Consider the following 21718-nt stretch of genomic DNA (forward strand, 5'->3'; position numbering starts at 1 on the left):
TCCTTTGAGGAATGGATAACATTGCAAATTTGCTAGGATTTAAAGATACGCCACAAAATACCTGTATTCTTTTGTATTTCCACGACGGTAGTTTTACATGATTTGCATGAAAAGATTGAAATATACAAGTATTTAGTAACAAGTTGACGGTGACATAGATTAGGCCAAAACAAGGCGTTTAATGACTTAATACTATATTTAATCAATGTAACAATATGTACAGAAATTAGTGTATTAAGTTAAATTTCGAACACATTTGGTTTCTTCAATGTAAAGTAGTCATTCTAGCTATGCTCTTAAAACTATGATGATAATAGATTGATTGAATAAGTTTTTGCATACGAAGCTGTAAAACTCATTTATTTAAGGAAGGGCCTTGATTATCCATCATGGCTGTATATTACTTGTAATTTAAGAATGATTTTCATGAAGTTTCCGTGGTTAAAAAGAAAAGGTTACTAGGTCGTGGTGGGCATTTAAGAATTTTGTGTTGAAATCAAACATGAAATCAGGCAAACAGCAGAACTATCTAGACGATTTTACTGGAGGTGGTTTTGCGGCTTTAAATGTATTTAAGGATTTGATAGCAGTTGGCAAACGAAAAAACAAAGCAATAATGATTGAAATTTTGGGGTTCAGAGCCTGATTTGTAGACCTACAGATGGTGATCCGAATTCTGACCACTACACTTCAGAAAGTAAATTAAAAAAAAAAACAAACAAACAAAAAAAACGATTGTTTCACAGAATAATTTTTATTCAGGACTGCAGATGTATGTGGATTGTTTCGTCTCTGATTCATCCGGCTCATTCTGTTGATTTAGCAAGCCTATCACCACATAAGGGTTGAGATTTATTTAGATTTAACAATACTAGGATTCTTGCGATATTACAGTCGGTATACCCGTTTTTTTTTTAGGACTATTTTTGGACTACCAATCAGGGTAAACAGTTGTTTTTTCTGCAAATGCTTGGGGTGAAGGTTTGGATTAAAGGTCATTGGTGTCACGCAAACTGTTGCCTGACACGTGGCATAAATGTGGCATAACTTCCGATAGAATTGTTCTAGAACTATTATATTATTCCCCATTTATCTGGGGTACCGACTTGTCGAATAAAGAAATCAAATTCAGTGGCGATTATGTTTGGGTGCCTTCATATAAATATTTTATTCAAAACCAATCACGTGCCTGGTCGTTTTAATGGCATTTGAAATGGCCTGCTTCGCCTTCAAATTGAAAAGTTCAAGACATTCTTTATTTAGAACAAAGAAGTATAAAATACACATTTTATTTCATTGGTCGGAAATCTCTACCGATTCTCTGATAATGTGTAGCACTGCTTTTAAAAGCATTTGAAATATTTCGACAATTATAACCGGTAAAAGTATAGCCTATACTTAGTGAATACGTCATCATGTTTATTCATGACGTATGGTTAAGTGTAAGGGTTCTCATCAAAGTTTATCATACCTTACGAGCATTATTTTCATTAGTTTTTATATGAGAGTGTTTTAAAGTAATCTATTACAGGGTTGTCATACGGAATCAAATTCATTTTTGCGGCGGTAGACATAAACCTGTTTTTATTGCAGATTTATTATAACTACGAATAAAGGATGTTTACAGTTGTTTTCATATTAGCCTATTTTGGCAGGCCACCTATTCAGATTAATTAAGTGTACTGGTAGATTCAAGCGTCGGTGGGATCCGGTATTTAGAGAAGAGGCTGACCTGTCTTTTACGGACAGTATTTGGTTATACGTTTAATAAATTCTAAGACAAATCAGAAAGGGGATTTTATTTTGTTGAAAATACAAAACGAAACCAGTGTAGCTTGCCCATAATTCCATTAATTTAACGCGATTCTATGAAATATTAAGATACTATTTTCTTATGGGCAATATCCCCCGAGTCAAACATTCAAAAGACCAAATAGTTCAAGCAGTTTCTGAGAAAATGTTCATCGCTACCGACGCTTTACATGCTAGAGGTTTAAATTTATGACAATTATTTCACAATTTGGACACAAATTCAAATAAAACTTGTGTGTGCCAAAAGTTGATACAATTCTTCATTGATTTAGGTAAACTATTAAACAATATCCGAAATTACGAATTTTTGGTGATTTGAAACTATGTATGTACTTTTACCATGTATACACGCAAATAAAACAAATAATTTTTCATGACTACTTACTGTGATTCAGAAGTTCTGACGTCACAAATAACCTAACATCGAATTATTTTGTTAAGATCTAGTTTGCCCAAGATTTTTACGGTTAACCAAATCACACTATAATGTGTTATGCCACAGCAACTTTTTTCCCGGTAAAATGTTGTCAGATTTATGCTATTAGGGATAAGTGCATCAATACGCTTAATTAGTTTTTCCTGTACGTACTGATCATTCGTATTAGAAATATTACAGTATCTTTCGGTAACACCGCGTGATATTTTCGACTCCAGCGGTTGGCTGGCCGTGTGGATTGAATGTTTACCTATATTTTATGCGTTCGCTATAATTTCTTTCGCGCGGATTCATTGCATTTTACTTGAGATTTGCCGCGGTCACAGAGATGCTTTAATAGAAAATTGTAAATGTCTAATATTTCTTTGTGTTGATTTTTTGGGGGATAAATTTTTGCAAAATTTATTGTGGCGGAAAAAATCAATAAATCGAGAGGAGACGGGACGCATGGTGTTTGTTAAACAGCTTTCTAGCACTGAGTGTTTGGTAGCAGCTCTTGACTTGCTTCGTGGCATCGTTTTGGTGCGGAGCCGTGGTGAGCTGAGGTCTGCTGTCATACATTCGGGTGTGGTCCGTGTGCTGGGTGCCGTCTGCGGTTTTTAGGGGTCATCGCATCGCGTGTTGTCTCATGCTGTGCGCCTGGTCTCCTCTCGCTTGAAGATAGAGCGGCCAAAAACATGCCAACTTAACTTTTCAATGTTTTTCTCAGATCTATTGATGCATTTACCTTAGCAGATGTAGAATATATTAATTTAGAAATCAAGTATTTTAAGTCATTTGTTCGTCATAATGTGTTATATGATCTTAAAACATTTAACAGTATAACAATGAGATAAATAAAAGACAAAGAATGGTACATGTTCTTATTTTATGTCGAGTAATATGGAATAATATAAAATTATTTCCTTAAAATAATTTCATTTATTCCTCGAGACTTAAAATGTTTGTTAGTTGCTAAGGATTCGGGATTAATCGGCCTTTATTATTCAGTTGAACTGGTTCTCGTTTTATTAATACAGTACTGATGTGCATGTTCAGCGAGCCGAGAACACAGCCAGTTGTTCGATATAAAAGCAAAAAGCCCGTGCAGATTTCTCACATTGCGTCTGAAAGGGCGAATACACCGTTATTATACACTGACAGAATCTACAGTTCTTCTACATGTCGTTCAGTAAAGATAAACTTACCCTCCCGCCACACCCCTAAGGTTGCTAATGCAGTAGTTTTTTATGGTTAACTTAGTTTTTTTTTTGGTGAAAGACCTGACATTCTGGAGAAATTTGTGTCAGATTTGCTGCGTTTTGTATTATACTTTCAGGGTACAGATTTCTTATATGGCGTTTATTGAAGATGTCAGTGAGCTGTTAGTGCAACGTACACTGTGAAGTCTCCGATATCCCAATTATAATCATACTCAAAGAAGTTACGAATGAATGTTCTGTGATAGAAGCCAAGTCGAAGGAACTTCAAAGTACCGTAGATAGATAATTCCTGGAAATTAACTTTTGGATAGTTCCCGATTTATGGAATTCAGGTGTATTGTGTTGATAAATAACAGCATTCGTTAGAATGTTTTTAACTGGAGCTGTCTGCTTTTTTAGGATATCGGAAATTAAATTAATGTTTAAGACATTTTCTGTAAAAGAATATATAGGAAAGAAATTACATGAACTTGTGTATTACTTTAGCTTAGGTATTTTCATTTATATCTTAGCTTCTAGATAAAAGATAAGGCTCACTGGCAGTTATTTATGTGTTTTGTAATTTTATGAATCGGTAATTATACCTTAAATGTTAGGACTGTCGCTCAAATAATGTTGAATTGAGGGGATCAGGCGAGATATCGAGTTAATTAGATTGCTAAACAATAACCGGTTGGGTGTTTGTTTTGTGGCGATTTATACGGTAGACGCCGAACTAGAGATATATCTATGCGTTTGGTGTGATGAATTTTATTCGGAACAGTTCAGTGTAATTTGCGTTGTCGTCTGTCAGTTATGGACACGGTCCGCTCAGTTTGGTGAAGCCATGTTTGCCTTTATCGGGCCTATCACAAGGGCATTATTGTCTTAAACAGTGCACCAAAGGTTTTTCATTGCAAAAGATGCACCTTGCTATTTAAGGTTGGTTGACCTGAAGTTGCTTCGGGTCACTAGGATTTCGTCCTTATAGTACTGGCGAGTCCTAGATTGCATTGCGTTGCGTTGCGTTGCTTGCTTGTGAAGTGGTTGTAGTGCACCACTATAGGTCTGGTAATGCCTAGGTTGCTTTGCTTTTTGCGTAGTGAAGCTTCTATAGTGAAATAATTACAGTATTGGCGAAACCTAGGTTGTGTCTGTAATGTATCACTATGGTACTGGTGAGCCCAAGTTGCATTCCGTTGTCCGTAGTGCTTCACTATAGTGTTGGTAATGCCTATGTTGCGTTGTTTCTTGCGATATGAAGTGTCTGTAATGCATCACAATGGTACTGGTGAGGCCCTGGTTGCATTCCGTTGTCTGTAATGCTTCACTATAATGTTGTGTGGTGCCTATGTTGCGTTGCTTCTTGCAAGGTGAAGTGTGTCTGGGGTGCATCAGTTGGTGTTTTGTGTGGTAGGCCGGTCAGTCCGTATTTTAGTTTTACTAGCTGAAGAATTGGGCTGTCTCATGAATATTTAACGCGTGCCGTTTTCGTGGACAATAATGCCAATATTGTCGTTCTTGTTTTAGCACAGACATATATCAGACAGCTTTCTAGCACTGAGTGTTTGGTAGCAGCTCTTGACTTGCTTCGTGGCATCGTTTTGGTGCGGAGCCGTGGTGAGCTGAGGTCTGCTGTCATACTTCGGGTGTGGTCCGTGTGCTGGGTGCCGTCTGCGGTTTTTAGGGGTCATCGCATCGCGTGTTGTCTCATGCTTGCGCCTGGTCTCCTCTCGCTTGAAGATAGAGCGGCCAAAAACATGCCAACTTAACTTTTCAATGTTTTTCTCAGATCTATTGATGCATTTACCTTAGCAGATGTAGAATATATTAATTTAGAAATCAAGTATTTTAAGTCATTTGTTCGTCATAATGTGTTATATGATCTTAAAACATTTAACAGTATAACAATGAGATAAATAAAAGACAAAGAATGGTACATGTTCTTATTTTATGTCGAGTAATATGGAATAATATATATATATATGTAATGGAAGGCTATAATGGTATTCATAGGATATTTCATTTAAATTTGAATGTGTATGTGTTATATAAATACAACATCATGACTTCAGCTGCAGATAACAGTGGCAATGTGGCAACTATTAGCAAGGACATTCCATCATAAACATTCAAAATCTGATACTATAGGATACATAAAGGGCTTACTCCTTTCCTTAAAATAATGTCCTGAATTCTAGAACGATGTTCTTTAATTGATGTCAATGAACAGAACAGAACTACTCTAACCATAAATAGTTGTAACCTAAGTGTTCTGTCCTTCTATAGAGTTTATCATGAATCCTAGAATACTATTCTAAAATTGATGTCAATTAAGTAGTACAAGCAACTATTTTTGTTCTGTTTTCATCAGCTTTTAATTATTATTCCACACCTTTTCAAAATATAGGGGAAGACTGTTCTCCATCATTCCTGTATTCCAGAATACACGCACAGAACTTAAAACCTTTTATGAATTATACTATGACATTGTGTCTTTTTATTTTTCTAAGTTTCCTGTTCACCCAGAAACATGCTAAATGTGACAGATATATAGTTTTGGAGAAGAACGTAGAAACACTGTGAACTTGTACAATTATTCAACGAGTTGTACATAACTGACATCCATTTCCATGCAAGCCCAGGACCATACAGGTATTAAAATATATAACACAAATATCCAACCAATCTCAGAGGGCAATACAAATATGTAAGAATGTGTGTAGAAATATGATTAGTGGAGGCAGTATCAAGTGCAGTGCCATCTGGATAACTAAATCACCTTCATCACTGTGACAGACCACATAACTCTCGGAGAGGCTGTCATGCCACACCCCTGCTGCAGATATCCCCGGGGTCACACCATATATATAGCTGTCTGCTGAGGCACTGGACTGTTTTTTACCTATTTTCAGGGAAATATTATAATTCAAATAAACTGCTTTAAAAGAATTTAAGTCTCTGTGGTTTATAACAAGACAGCTGTAAAACGCTAATGTTATATATCAGTATATATCAGCCATTACACATTCAATTATTTCAGAATGGTATTAGTTTACCGTCTATATTTTCACTCAGTCATAGGTCCTTTTTTCCACAAAACATCTATACATTTGCTTCAGAACTAAGAGGAACAAGAAGGCTATGGTGACCTTAGATTGCTCACCTGAGCATGCTTAATCAGATTTGGTAGCTGGTCACTAAACTAAGAAAATATCTGTAACATTATACCATTCATCTGTAATGTCGCAGTACTTGACATTCGACGTAACGACATTAAACAAGAAACAACACAACACAGTATTTCGTGTCTTTACCACAATATTTCATGTCATATGCATCAATAACTGTGTGAAAATGAATAAGATATCATTCAAGAAACATGAATGAATAGTTATGGCCGATGTTAGAGTTTAGGACCTTTGACCTACGGAGCTGGGTCTTGCGTGCGACACGTCGTCTTACTGTGTCACACATTCATGCGTAGTTATTTTAAAATCAATGCATGAATGACAAAGATATGGACCGGACACGCCCATCAATGCACTATCATGAAAAAAGACCTTTAACGTCTAAGTGTGACCTTGACCTTTGAGCTACGGACCTGGGTCTTGCGCACGACACGTCGTCTTACTGTGGTACACATTCATGCCAAGTTATTTGAAAATCTATCCATCGATGACAAAGATATGGACCGGACACGCCCATCAATGCACTATCCTTTAATGTCTAAGTGTGACTTTGACCTTTGAGCTACGGACCTGGGTCTTGCACGCGACACGTCGTCTTACTGTGGTACACATTCATGCCAAGTTATTTGAAAATCCATCCATCGATGACAAAGATATGGACCGGACACGAAAATTGCGGACAGACTGACAGACCGACAGACTGTTCAAAAACTATATGCCTCCCTTCGGGGGCATAAAAACACTAAATATAATTCAAACATTGAAAAGCTATCTAAGTCAAACTAACAGGAACACTCAAAAGTCATTAAACGCCAATTTGAATGTTTTATATTACCTGTTCACATTGGCACTATCGAAAATATTCTCCACTGGGCAGTGGACACACCAGATATTTTGCAAGTAAATTACAAGGTCGCGGGCGTGGTCATAATGTAGCGGATCCTAAGAATCGTACCGACGAATATCTTCTATTCGATAGTTATCTAACATGTTCAAATTCACTGCTCAGTATAATGGGTGTATTTTGAGGAGATGGTCAGGGGGCCCCCGTCCCTTCCTCCCCCTTAAAATCTGTCGAGTCAAGACGTTTTGATGTTTCGCCTGATACAGATATTTCATTCATTTTTGTGTAGCTGGGGGATGTTACGTAAAACTTGGTGTCCTCTAACCTATAGGCGGGTCTTAATTTGCATAATTAATGAGGACAAATGCCGATCAGCTGGTAGACGAACTTATAAACATTGCAAATATTTGCTTAATTCATGGATTTTTTGCAATAGATATGTGAAAAATACTATTTTAATAAATATTGACAGACATCTAGCAATGTAACTGCAGGTAGGAACATTTTTCGCCAGCATGAGTAAAATAGGTCACGAACTTCACCAGTAAACACCACGTAGGTGGTGCAACTCGAATACCGCGAAATTAGTGATGACACGAGATTAGTGATGTTGAGTATATATTGAAATAGTGTCAGTTTTTTTCTGACAAGAAGATTTTAGAAGTATGCACTAAGTAGGGGTGGGTAATGTGTGTTGGACTTGTGTTAGCTGTTTCAGGGGAGAAAATGTTAAAAGTTTTCCATATAGCAAAATAGAGAAAACAAGCCCCATCCCTAGGTAGCCACATTTTTTAAAGATATCAATATGGTTTGAAGGACTTTGGAAATGGGTCACCCACACAACACTGCTGTCAAATTATTTTGAAATCTGGTCAGTGATTTGAGATGTGTTATCAATTTAACAATAAAGGGAAAACTAGCCCCATCCCCCTGGTGGTCATGCTTTTTAAAGATAGTTTGAAGAAATATATTAGAGGGTCACTCAAGGAACATTGCAATCAAACTATTTTCAAATCAAACAAGAAGATTGAAAGCAGAAGCTTTTCAAAGTTTTCCATAATGCCATATAGAGAAGTCTAGCTCACTTCCCTGGCAGCTAAATATTTTAAGAATTCAACAAGGTTTGAAGGAATTTGGTAGAGGTTTGCCAATTACTGTCAAATTATTTTCAAATTTGACCTACAGTCAAGGAGGAGATTTTCAAGAAAACTAGCCCTGTCCCATTTAAGACAAGAAAACCAGTGCTTTCCTTAAACTGACTGCGAGACATTCTAAATATATTCTTCAGACACCCCCAAATCCCGTTGTGCACATAACTTATGCATGGTTTAAGAAAAATTAAAGTTGTCACAGGAGTGACTAATTATACCCTCACAATACGGCCTTGTCACAGAAGTAAGCTAATGTCAAAGTAAAATCACAAAATCAATAGGGGTCATCTGCTGGTCATGATCAACCTCCCTGTTAAATTTTGTGATCCTAGGCCCAAGCGTTCTCAAGTTATCGTCCGAAAACGGTTTTACTGTTCCGGGTCACTGTGACCTTGACCTTTGACCTACTGACCTCAAAATCAATAGGGTGATCTGCTGGTCATGACCAACCTTCCTATCAATTTTCATGATCCAAGTGTTCTTAAGATATCGTCCGGAAATGGTTTAACTGTTCCAGGTCACTGTGCCCTTGACCTTTGACCTACTGACCTCAAAATCAAAAGGGGTCATCTGCTCGTCATGACCAACCTCCCTATCAATTTTTGTGTTCTCAAGTTATCATCCAGAAACTGTTTAACTATTCCAGATCATTGTGACCTTGATCCTTGACCTACTGACCTCAAAGTCAAACTTGACCAGTATTTTATGATGCTGTGTACCAATATTTATGATCCTAGGCCCAAGTGTTCTCAAGTTATCATCTGGAAATCATTTAACTGTTCAAGGACCTTTGACCTACTGACCTCAAAGTCAAACTTGTCCAGTATTTTATGATGTTACACCTGTGTACTAAAATTTATGATTCTAGGCCCAAGCATTCTCAAGTAATCATCCATAAACCATTTAACTGTTCAGGGTCATTATGACCTTGACCTTTGACATACCGACCTCAAAGTCAAATCTGACCTGTATTTCATGATGTTACACCTGTATACTAAAATGTATGATCCAAGGCCCAAGCATTCTCAAGTAATCATCCATAAACCATTTAACTGTTCAGGGTCATTATGACCTTGACCTTTGACATACTGACCTCAAAGTCAAACTTGACCTGTCTTTCATGATGTTACACCTGTGTACCAAATATTATTTAAATCTGTCAAGCCTTTCATGAGTTATTGTCCGGAAACCATGAAAACCAACGGACTGACTGACAGACAGACTGACTAACAAGCTCACTCCTGTATACCCCACAAACTTTGTTTTGTGGGGGTATAAAAGCAACATTTGGGGAAAAATACTGAAAATGTTTGGCAAATAACCACTTTTTTTCCTGTCTTTGAATTGTTATATTTTATTAAAATTCATTCAGTTCTTTTGAAGATGTTGTTTAAAGAAACTGTTGACAATGGACAGACGACAGATGTATGCATGCACTACAGACACAGTCTGACCACAATGAGCTTAAAAAGGTTGAGAACATAAGAAAGTGAGACAAACAAACTGATGGACAGAAGGACAAACAGCTCAAACATTATATCATTCCTGAGATTTTGACCCCAAGAACTTTAAAATTTCAATTTCAATTAAGTTTACAACAAATATCACTTTTACAAAAATCTTGGGATGACTTTATTCTTACCAAAATATTATGAAAGTGTTGTTTTCATACTTTTCTAATAAGACAATGGTTATAGTCAATCTCAGAGTGTGCAATTTTCAGGAAAATATAATCCTTTGCATGGGCAAAACATGTTTACGTACGTATTGGTGGAGTGAAAGCCAATACACTGAAATCCGACTTTCTCCTTGCGTCTCCAAAATCTGACCCTGATAGTGAAAAAGTATCGTCAAACATTGTTGCTGAGCTGTAAGTCTGTCCTTCTAATTCTGTTGATTTTTGTAAAGATGATATTAAACTCTGAAACAGGAAATGAATATGAAATTAAATGCAAGTTAAGTTTGGTAATTCAAACTAAGCCACATGAAAAGTCTGTTTGCTTTTTGTGCAACACATATCAATATCTGGCCCTTACCCTGATAAATTTCTATAATGAACTTGTCCATCTTTCAATTTGGACAGTACCATTAACTGTTAAAAGGGATGCTTACCAAAAAGATACTGAATAGAAAACAGTGCAGATGTGCAGGCTGATCATGATCTGCACTGGTCGCAAAGGCATTATCTGTCATGTCCAGCATGGTAAGGGTTAATTCCATATGTTTTTCTCAAAACTCATAATTTAGAAAAATCTAAATATATTTCAAATGACTATAGGCAATAAAACATCTTAACTTGCCAGGATATCAGGATATCAACAACATGAAGGCCCCCCTTGTTATTTACGTAAACTACATGAGATGCCAAAGTTTATCAGTGTACTGGTATACTGCAGTCCATAGGAAAAGAAATATTGTACTCAAATACATATTTACATGACCCAAGTTTTACTTTTTTGCACTGTCTGGTATATGCTCATAAATGCTGTCAAAATACTGTTTACAAAATTTGAATACAATGAATACTGTAAATGTAGAACTTGAAATTTTCATGGTCTATAATTTACCTCTGAGAATCATTACAATCAGTTATTTTGTTTAGTATAGCTCTGTTTCAAACAAGCAATTATCAACATTTTGATACTGCTAAACTGAATGTAACTGGACAAGTTTGAAATACAGCTATATTAAAAGTAACTTGTATTTGGTATTTCATTTCACAAAAGTTTCCCTGTATACTTCATTCATCCCGAAAATCAAACATATTTTCAGTTGCAAAGTACCCCTGCAATTTGTTTCAACACAATTCTTTTGTTCCTTTTTTAACTTTTCCATTTCAAAAAACTAATAATTTTTTCTGTACCTTATCTTCTGGTTCTAGTGCAGCTGAACTGCTAGCACTGTTCAATACTGGTTCCCTATCTTTCTCCCTTTTCTGACTGGCTCCCTGTTTCACTTTCTTCTGTTGAATGTACACATCTTGTAACCTTAACAAGGTACACAGAAACTCAATAAGCTTTGAAATGTTGATCATATCTATATATACATTACATGATTTTCACCAGAAGTAGTAAGTTAACAAGAGGTGTCCATAAGATAGCAAGCTTAACTATTCAACAATTTCTAAGTTGATTCAAATTGTGACATTGTTGGCTAAATTTTACTTATAATTTTTGGAAGCATGCCTAGCAGCCTCATGTAAGCCTTTATTGTTAAGAACATGTAATTACAGATTCATTACAACATTCAAACTGTCAATCATTAACCTTTAGCCTGCTAAATTTCTAAAATGGACTGGTCCATCATTTAGTTTGGAAAATAACATTTATCATTAAAGGGGTGTTCACTGAAAATTTACTGACTGAACAGCGTACAGTGCAGACCATGATCAGACTGCATGGATGTGTAGGCTGATCTTGGTCTGCACTGGTCACAAAGGCAGAATCACACGCAACCAGCAAGGTAAAGGTTAATTGAGTGGTGAGTCTCATTTTGAATTAACTCAAGTTAGCCAGACAGTAAGTTGCACACAAAAGAATTTAAACCAAATTTCACAAGTCCAAAAAGCCCATAAATTCCAATGAAAATCAATCAAGTTATTTAACTTCTTTATTTCAGTAGGTGACAAGAAAGCTTTGTGTGAAGTTAAAATTCAGTATCTGTGTTACAGAAATACTGCTTGACAATTAGCTGAATGCAAAACTGTAAGAAAAATTTCTAAGGGTTGTAATTTAAAAGAAATTCAAGAAAGAATGATCAAAGTTGGTTATTTGAGTTAGGTCTGGTGATGACTAGGAACCTTGTGTTAAGTTTTAATCCAAAACATACAATGGTTACAAAAATATGACCTTGCACTCAGAATGTTGATCAAGGTGTGACATCAATGATGCTGACACCTGGGTGAGTGGAATAGCTCTCACTATTCTTCAATAGTCAAGTAAAAAAGAAAACAAACAACAACTGTGGAAACAATCAAAACAACATACTTTACATTCCAGTTAGTTACAGACTCTGCTATAGATTTCTTCAACAACACAATACCATCCTCTATTTGTCCATAGATTGCTCTCTGTTCTTCATTGAGTGAGATAACCTTGAGATCTCCTGCTTCCTTCAATAACCTCTCCAGTTTCTCCTTCACACTGTGAGCCATTTCTCGAATTGTGGCCTTCTCCGCCTGAAATCAATGAAAGGCTTGCATAAAATTCTTAGTGTAAAAATATTTAGACTGTTTATAAATGTCACACAATTTTGGTCACATGAAAATCCTTATGATACAACAAATCAGCCTCCAATAACTGTGAGGAGGGCTTTCACTCTGCATTACAGGACACTTCGATCAATTTGAATGACTTGTTTGTTTTTGATATTTATGTTAATGTTTTCATTGCAGAACTGAAAACTTGGCAAAAAGTAGCTTAGCACAAATTTTTAACAAGAGGGCCATGATGGCCCTAAACATCGGTCACCAGAGTTGATCTGGCCTACTGACCTAGTTTTTGACCCCGTATGACCAAGAGTTGAACTTGACCTAAAGATCATCAAGACAAACATTCTGACTAAATTTCATAAAGCTTTGGTTACAACTGTGGCCTCTGGAGTGTTCACAAGCTTTTCCTTTGATTTGACCGGTGACCTAGTTTTTGACCCCACATGACCCGGATTTGAACTTGACCTATAGATTATCAAAACAAACATTCTGACTAATTCCCATGAGTTTCAAACTTAAATTGTGGTCTCTAGAGTGTTGAAAAGAATTTCCTTTCATCTGGCCTAGTGACCTAGTTTTTGACCCCACATGACCCAGATTCATACTTGACCTAGGAATGATTAAAACAAACATTCTGACTCAGTTTCATAAAGATCGAGTCAAAAATGTGCCCTCTAAAGTGTTCACAAGCTTTTCCTTTGATTTGACCAGGTGACCTAGTTTTTGACCCCACATGGCCCAGATTGAAACTTGACCTAGAAATCATCAAGTCAAACTTTCTAAGTTTCATAAATACTGGTTCACAACTGTGGCCTCTAGAGTGTTAACAAGCTTTTCCACTGATCTGACCTACTGACCTAGTTTTTGACCCAACATGACCCAGATTCATACTTGACCTAGAGATCATCAATACTAACACACTGATTAAGTTTCATAAAGATTGGGTTGACCTAGAGATCATCAAGACAAACGTTCTGACGAAGTTTCATAAAGATTAGGTCACAAATGTGGTCTCTAGTGTTCAAAAGCTATTTCTTTGATCTGATGTACTGACCTAGTTTTTAACCCCACATGACCCAGTTTCGAAACTTACCTAGAGATCATCAAGACAAACGTTCTGACAAAGTTTCATAAAGATTAGGTCACAAATGTGGTCTCTAGAGTGTTCACAAGCTTTTCCTTTAATCTGACCTACTGACCCAGTTTCGAAACTTGACCTAGAGATCATCAAGACTAACATTCTGACCAAGTTTCATAATGATTGGGTCAAAAATGTGGTCTCTAGAGTGTACACAAGCTTTTTCATTGATCTGACCTACTGACCTAGTTTTGACCCCACATGACCCAGTTTTGAACTTGACCTAGACATCATCAAGACAAACATTCTGACCAAGTTTCATAAAGATTGGGTCACAAATGTAGTCTCTAGAGTGTTCATAAGCTTTTCCTTTTGATCTGACCTACTGACCTAGTTTTTGACCCCACATGACCCAGTTTCGAACTTGACCTAGAGATCATCATGACTAACATTCTGACCAAGTTTCATAATGATTTGGTCAAAAATGTGGTCTCTAGAGTGTACACAAGCTTTTCCGTTGATCTGACCTACTGACCTAGTTTTGACCCCACATGACCCAGTTTTGAACTTGACCTAGACATCATCAAGACAAACATTGTGACCAAGTTTCATAAAGATTGGGTCACAAATGTGGTCTCTAGAGTGTTCATAAGCTTTTCATTTTGATCTGACCTACTGACCTAGTTTCTGACTCCACATGACCCAGTTTTTAATTTGACCTAGACATCATCAAGACTAACGTTCTGACTATGTATCATAAAGACTGGGTCAAAAATGTGGTCTCTAGAGTGTTCACAAGCTTCTCCTTTGATCTGACCTAGTTTTTGATCCCACAATACCCAGTTTCGAACTTGACCTAGAGATCATCAAGACAAACATTCTGACCAAGTTTCATAAAGATTGGGTCACAAATGTAGTCTCTAGAGTGTTCACAAGCTTTTCCTTTGATCTGACCTACTGACCTAGTTTTTGACCCCACATGACCCAGTTTCGAACTTGACCTAGAGACAAACATTCTGACCAAGTTTCATAAAGATTGGGTCAAAAATGTGGTCTCTAGAGTGTTCACAAGGCAAATGTTGACGGACGACGCACGTCGACGGAAGCCAGACAATGACCAGTCACAGTAGCTCAACTTGAGCACTTTGTGCTCTGGTGAGCTAAAAAGGTGAAATACAACTTTTAAGGCCGTTAATATGATTTGTGATTTCATCTAACACTTCAAGGAAAGAGTGCAGCATACATTCATGATTGTCTGCAATCTAGGTATCAACATACGGAATTTCTACAAATTATATTTTCATTACATACACACATAACTCGGCTGCAAAATTGGACAGAATTTCGAACATTAACTTTATATCTGATATAATGTGAAATCATTAAAAATATTTGAGGACAAATTTTCTCGGCTTTCATAGCTGTATCAATCAATGACAATCACATTAAGTTACCATTAACCTTGTATAAACACTGAAGTCCATACATTAATGTCCTTATGATTGGTCGTTTTGATATGGTCCACAAAATCTTATGCCAACAAAAGTATTTCTCTTATCATTCTCTTAAAAATTCAAAGATATATAAGCCTTCAATATAGTTTCCACATATAACAGAGAGGTAATAAAAGAGTTGTAAATAAAAAGAATTCAATCCTCAAACAAGTATGTTTTCCTAAGTAAATAGTCGGTTTTCATTAAATTAATGCTACAGAAAGTCATGTAGCCAGCAACAAAAATTCACCAAGGCAGAACCTTAAAATGAGGCTAACGCATGGTTTCTCATTTTTTATTTTTTCTGTCAAGACATTGAGGCACTTGCCTCAGTGTGCATAAACTTCACCTCTGAAGTATGTTTAATTACAAGGCAGAAATGTATCCTAAGACACGGAAGCCCCCGCTATGTAATGTTAGGATACAAGTGGGAGCCCTGTGACTAATGGCACTTTGACCGAAGAAGACGTCCACGGGTTATGATACTAATTGTACATATACTTTAACCTTTAAATGATTAAATATTTTATCATCTTGTTCTGATGAAAGTTTGTATTTGCTGCTATGCATATAAAATTTCTATACCAGATAAGACAAATGACCTCCAAGTGTGATCTTGACCTTTGAGCTAGGGGTCGTAGTCTTGCACCTGACACATTGTCTTATTATGCTGAATAATTGTGCCAAGTTATTTGAATACTCATGCAAGAAAAGACATACACAAGAAAAATTACCTTAAATTTTTGACTTCCAAATTTGACAATGACCTTTGAACTTGGGAGTCTGGATTTCAAATGCGACAAGTTGTCTTCTTATGGTTGTTATTTATAAATCGGACAATGCACAAGAAAGTTTTCAGCCAGACATAATGTTGTGCAAACACAAACATACATATGGATGGAAGTATGCAAGCATGGATGCACACAAACACACAGATATGCCCCTCAACATTTTTAATGAATGGGGCATAAAAAACCTAAACTCAAATAAGTTTTGACTGATTAATGTGTATTTACCTGTTGCATGGAGATACAGTCACTGATGAACTTGGCTAGGTTCTCCGACATGGACTCTGCCTTCATTTTAGTCATACAGTCGAGTACCAAGCTAAATAAATCTGTTATCCTGAAATTAATATAGACTCATACAGTCACTATAGATCATAGCCAGAGTCCAAGATAATAAAGGTTTGTTTGGATACAACAGCACACACAACTACTGCATCTGATTACCTCCTTCTTAGAAACTTACAAAGATAAATGTGTAAATTACTCTCAAAATCTCTCAATACATGTCAAAATTACTTTCCATAAAAGATAGACTAACTTATAAAATTGCCTTAAATGTTTGACAACTATCACTGTGGGCCAGAAATACTACAGAAAATAACAACAAGGTAAAATTGCAAAGAGATATTGTACTTTAACATCAGTCCCTTCACTTCATCTTTAAGTCTTTACAGAAAAAAACTTACAGTAACATCAGTTTCTGCATTTTATCTTTAAGTTTAGAAAACAAGAGGGCCATGATAGTCCTAGATCACTCACCCGAGATTCTGAGCTGGACTAAAACGTCTCGGCAAAAGGCCGCACAAGAAATTTTACCGTGAAATTATTTCTATATACAACCTGGGATTTCTAAGATTTTCGAAGTTTTACATATAATAACTGCCATATAAGGAAAACTAGCCAGGATATTAGCAGCCATGTTTTAACACAAATAAAAGTAACTTGAAAGAATCTGGTATAGGGTCATCCAAGGTACATTGCTGTGAAATTATTTTGAAATTGGCTCTACCATTTCTGAGACGATTTTCATATACATGTAGAGAATACTAGCTCAGTGCTCTGGTCAGAAACACTTACTTCAATGTTAGTCTCTTTACTTTATCTTTAAGTCTACACAGAAACACTTACTTCAATGTTTGCCTCTTTACTTCACCTTTAAGTCTACACAGAAACACTTACTTCAATGTTAGTCTCTTTACTTCATCTTTAAGTATACACAGAAACACTTACTTCAATGTTAGTCTCTTTACTTCATCTTTAAGTCTACACAGAAACACTTACTTCAATGTTTGTCTCTTTACTTCATCTTTAAGTCTACACAGAAACACTTACTTCAATGTTTGTCTCTTTACTTCACCTTTAAGTCTACACAGAAACACTTACTTCAATGTTTGTCTCTTTACTTCACCTTTAAGTCTACACAGAAACACTTACTTCAATGTTAGTCTCTTTACTTCACCTTTAAGTCTACACAGAAACACTTACTTCAATGTTTGTCTCTTTACTTCACCTTTAAGTCTACACAGAAACACTTACTTCAATGTTAGTCTCTTTACTTCACCTTTAAGTCTACACAGAAACACTTACTTCAATGTTTGTCTCTTTACTTCACCTTTAAGTCTACACAGAAACACTTACTTCAATGTTAGTCTCTTTACTTCATCTTTAAGTCTACACAGAAACACTTACTTCAATGTTTGTCTCTTTACTTCACCTTTAAGTCTACACAGAAACACTTACTTCAATGTTAGTCTCTTTACTTCACCTTTAAGTCTACACAGAAGCACTTACTTTAATGTTAGTCGTTTTACTTCATCTTTAAGTCTATACAGTAGTATGGTCTCTATTACTGACTTGTGGGTTATCACTAATGGTGGAACTTTGATCTCTTTGATCTTTATTGTAGAGTACCTGAAATGGTTACATCAGCAAATTTTAGAAAATTAATTCTTTTGACATAACAGCCAACAGCCTGTTCATCAGGTTTGTCATTGCATTTTTCTATGAACTACTCTTTTCTCTTATCTGCCATCATTTCTTGTACTGCAATGTACATTATTCAATTACTATCTGTAGTTGGAGGGTATAGTAGTTCTTCTAATGCATTATTTCTTTTACAAGCAAAACCCTACTTATTTTGCTAACAAATGTAATGAAAAGATGCAAATATATATCAAATGTAAATAATATCAAAAGTAAATTTTAGCAGGATATTGATTCAGTTTTTTCATTTTCATTTTGTTTCCTAATCTATGTTTAACAATCACATAACAGCAATATGCATTTACTCACATCACAAATAAATACTGTTTTAAAATTTTATGTATCAAAAGGGCCAAGATGGCCCCGCTCACCTGAGTAACATACAATAACAGTGTAAACATGTTTTACCCAGTGATTTCATGGAGACAAATGTTCTGACCAATTTTCATTAAGCTTGGACCAAAAAACATGGTCCCTTTAGTGTAAACAAGCTTATTCTTTGATTTGATCTGGTGACCTAGTTTTAGACCCTTCATGACCCTGATAAAAATTCATGCGATATTTCATGCACATAAACATTCTGACCAAGTTTCATGCACATCAAATGAACAAGAGTGTAAACAAGCTTGAATAAGAGTGTTAACACGCTTTTCCTTTGATTTGATTGGGTGACCTAGTTTTTGACCCCATAAGAACAAGTTTCAAAATTAGCCTAGGAATTATCAAGATAAACATTCTGACCAAGTTTCATGAAGATAGGGTCATAAATGTGGCCTCAAGAGTGTTAACAAGCTTTTCCTTTGATTTGACCAGGTGACCTAGTTTTTGACCCCATATGACCAAGTTTCGAATTTCTCCTAGGAATAATCAAGATAAACATTCTGACCAAGTTTCATAAAGATAGGGTCATAAATGTGGCCTCTAGATTGTTAACAAGCTTTTCCTTTGATTTGACCTGATGACCTAGTTTTTGACCCGACATGACCAAGTTTCATTCCAGGCCTAGAAATCATCAAGATAATCATTCTGTGCAAGTTTGTATCAAATCAAAGCATAAATGAAACCGCTATATAGCTGAAAGGGCCAAACTAGAAAATTTTGCCCCTTTCAGGGGCACTAACTCCATAACACATGATGGAATCTTGCCGGTTTTCGAAAAGAACTGAGATCTTATTGTGACTTAAGTTGTGTGTAAGTGTGGCTAAAATCAAATATAAAACGTCACTTCTATCGTGTTCACAAGGTAAAAATTTTGGCGCTATCAGGGGTCAATTAGGAGCCGTAACTCCGGAACCTACGAATGGATCTGACAGATTCATCATGGAATCCAAGATTTATTTTTGTTGAAGATATTTTGCAAGTTTGTATCAAATCAAACCATACATGAAGTCTCTATAAGGCTGCAAAAGCCAAAATAGCAAATTTTGACCCTTTAAGGGGCCATAACTCTGGAACCCGTGATGGGATCTGGTTAGTTTTCAAAAGGAACTGAGATATTATGCCAATACAAGTTGTGTGCAAGATGATTAAAGTTGATTGCAAAATGTGGTGTTTATCATGTTCACTAGCAAACAAGAGCTGTCTCCGTAGGATGACACATGCCCCCGATGGCACTTTGAATGAATAGTTATGGCCGATGTTAGAGTTTAGGACCTTTGACCTATGGAGCTGGGTCTTGCGCGTGACACGTCGTCTTACTGTGTCACACATTCATGCATAGTTATTTTAAAATCCATGCATGAATGACAAAGATATGGACCGGACATGCCCATCAATGCACTATCATGAAAAATCTTTAACGTCTAAGTGTGACCTTGACCTTTGAGCTACGGACCTGGGTCTTGCGTGTGACATGTCGTCTTACTGTGGTACACATTCATGCCAAGTTATTTGAAAATCCATCCATCGATGACAAAGATATGGACCGGACACGCCCATCAATGCACTATCCTTTAACATCTAAGTGTGACCTTGACCTTTGAGCTACGAACCTGGGTCTTGCGCATGACACGTCGTCTTACTGTGGTACACATTTATGCCAAGTTATTTGAAAATCCATCCATCGATGACAAAGATATGGACCGGACACGCCCATCAATGCACTATCCTTTAATGTCTAAGTGTGACCTTGACCTTTGAGCTACGGACCTGGGCCTTGCGCACTGCACGTCGTCTTACTGTGGTACAAATTCATGCCAAGTTATTTGAAAATCCATCCATCGATGACAAAGATATGGACCGGACATGCCCATCAATGCACTATCCTTTAACGTCTAAGTGTGACCTTGACCTTTGAGCTACGGACCTAGGTCTTGCGCACTGCACGTCGTCTTACTGTGGTACACATTCATGCCAAGTTATTTGAAAATCTATCCATCGATGACAAAGATATGGACTGGACATGAAAATTGCAGTCAGACCGACAGACTGACAGACCGACAGACAGACAGACAGTTCAGAAACTATATGCCTCCCTTCGGGGGCATAAAAATAGCCAATTTTTGCCCTTTAAGGGGCCATAACTCTGGAACCCATGATGCCATGTGGCCAGTTTTCGAAAGGTACCGAGATATTATGCCAATACAAGTTGTGTGTAAGTTTGATTAAAGTTGATTGCAAAATGTGGTGTTTATCGTGTTCACAAGCCAAAAATAGCCAATTTTTGCCCTTTACGGGGCCATAACTCTGGAACCCATGATGCGATCTGGCCAGTTTTCGAAAGGAACTGAGATATTATGCCTATACAAGTTGTGTGCAATTTTATTAAGTTGACTGCAAAATGTGGTCTCTATCATGTTCACAAGCTAAAAATAGTAAATTTTGGCCCTTTAAGGGGCCACAACTCTGAAACCCATGTTGGGATCTGGCCAGTTTTCGAAAGGAACCGAGATATTATGCCAATACAAGTTGTGTGCAAGTTTGATTAAAATTAATTGCAAACTGTGGTCTCTATCATGTTCACAAGAAATTGTGAACGGATGATGGACGGACAGACGACGGACGGAGGGCAATCACAAAAGCTCACCTTGTCACTAAGTGACAGGTGAGGTAAAAATTGATTGTACATTCCACCAATATTTATCCATAATATATCAAAAAGGCAAGAAATGCATTTCTAGAGTAAGTCTTACACGAAAAGTTCATAGTAAGACAATTTTACACAGGCTCTCATGTCTGACAGAATACTTACTTGAATGATGCAACTGTATCCTTGAAGCCAAAGTACTGGAAATGGTCATGATGTAAAGAATGTGTACATGGAGGTTCTGCTCCAACACGACGCTGAAAATTGTAACCATGGAAACGGAATTCCAGATAACGTGAAAATGACAGGTTCCATGTGTCTGGGCTTATTGGTACCACCGGAGTGACCTGGAAAGAAATGATAAAATGACCTATAAAATGGTACAAAATCTATTTGCTTATCTGATGCAGGTTAAACAACATTTTTGCAAAGTATTTCAGTTATATGTAATGAACTTCAGTTAACCTGACCAGTGTTTCTAGATTATGTTAACTACTTCTCACAGCTCACAGCTTCACAAATGAGT

The 21718-nt window shown here is 36.6% G+C and overlaps 1 protein-coding gene across 1 annotated transcript in view; it reads right to left on the reverse strand.

Moving 5' to 3' along the window:
- The window catches only part of LOC123541099 (1-phosphatidylinositol 3-phosphate 5-kinase-like), a 123970-nt gene that overhangs the window by 56443 nt on the left and 45809 nt on the right, over positions 1-21718 (reverse strand). The window contains 7 exon segments of the mRNA XM_053526381.1: positions 6212-6334; positions 10380-10536; positions 11479-11602; positions 12602-12792; positions 16413-16521; positions 17976-18095; positions 21358-21539. Coding sequence (XP_053382356.1) covers positions 6212-6334; positions 10380-10536; positions 11479-11602; positions 12602-12792; positions 16413-16521; positions 17976-18095; positions 21358-21539 — 1006 coding nt within the window.

Source organism: Mercenaria mercenaria, chromosome 16, assembly GCF_021730395.1.
Source record: "Mercenaria mercenaria strain notata chromosome 16, MADL_Memer_1, whole genome shotgun sequence".
Classification (NCBI taxonomy): Eukaryota; Metazoa; Mollusca; class Bivalvia; order Venerida; family Veneridae; genus Mercenaria; species Mercenaria mercenaria.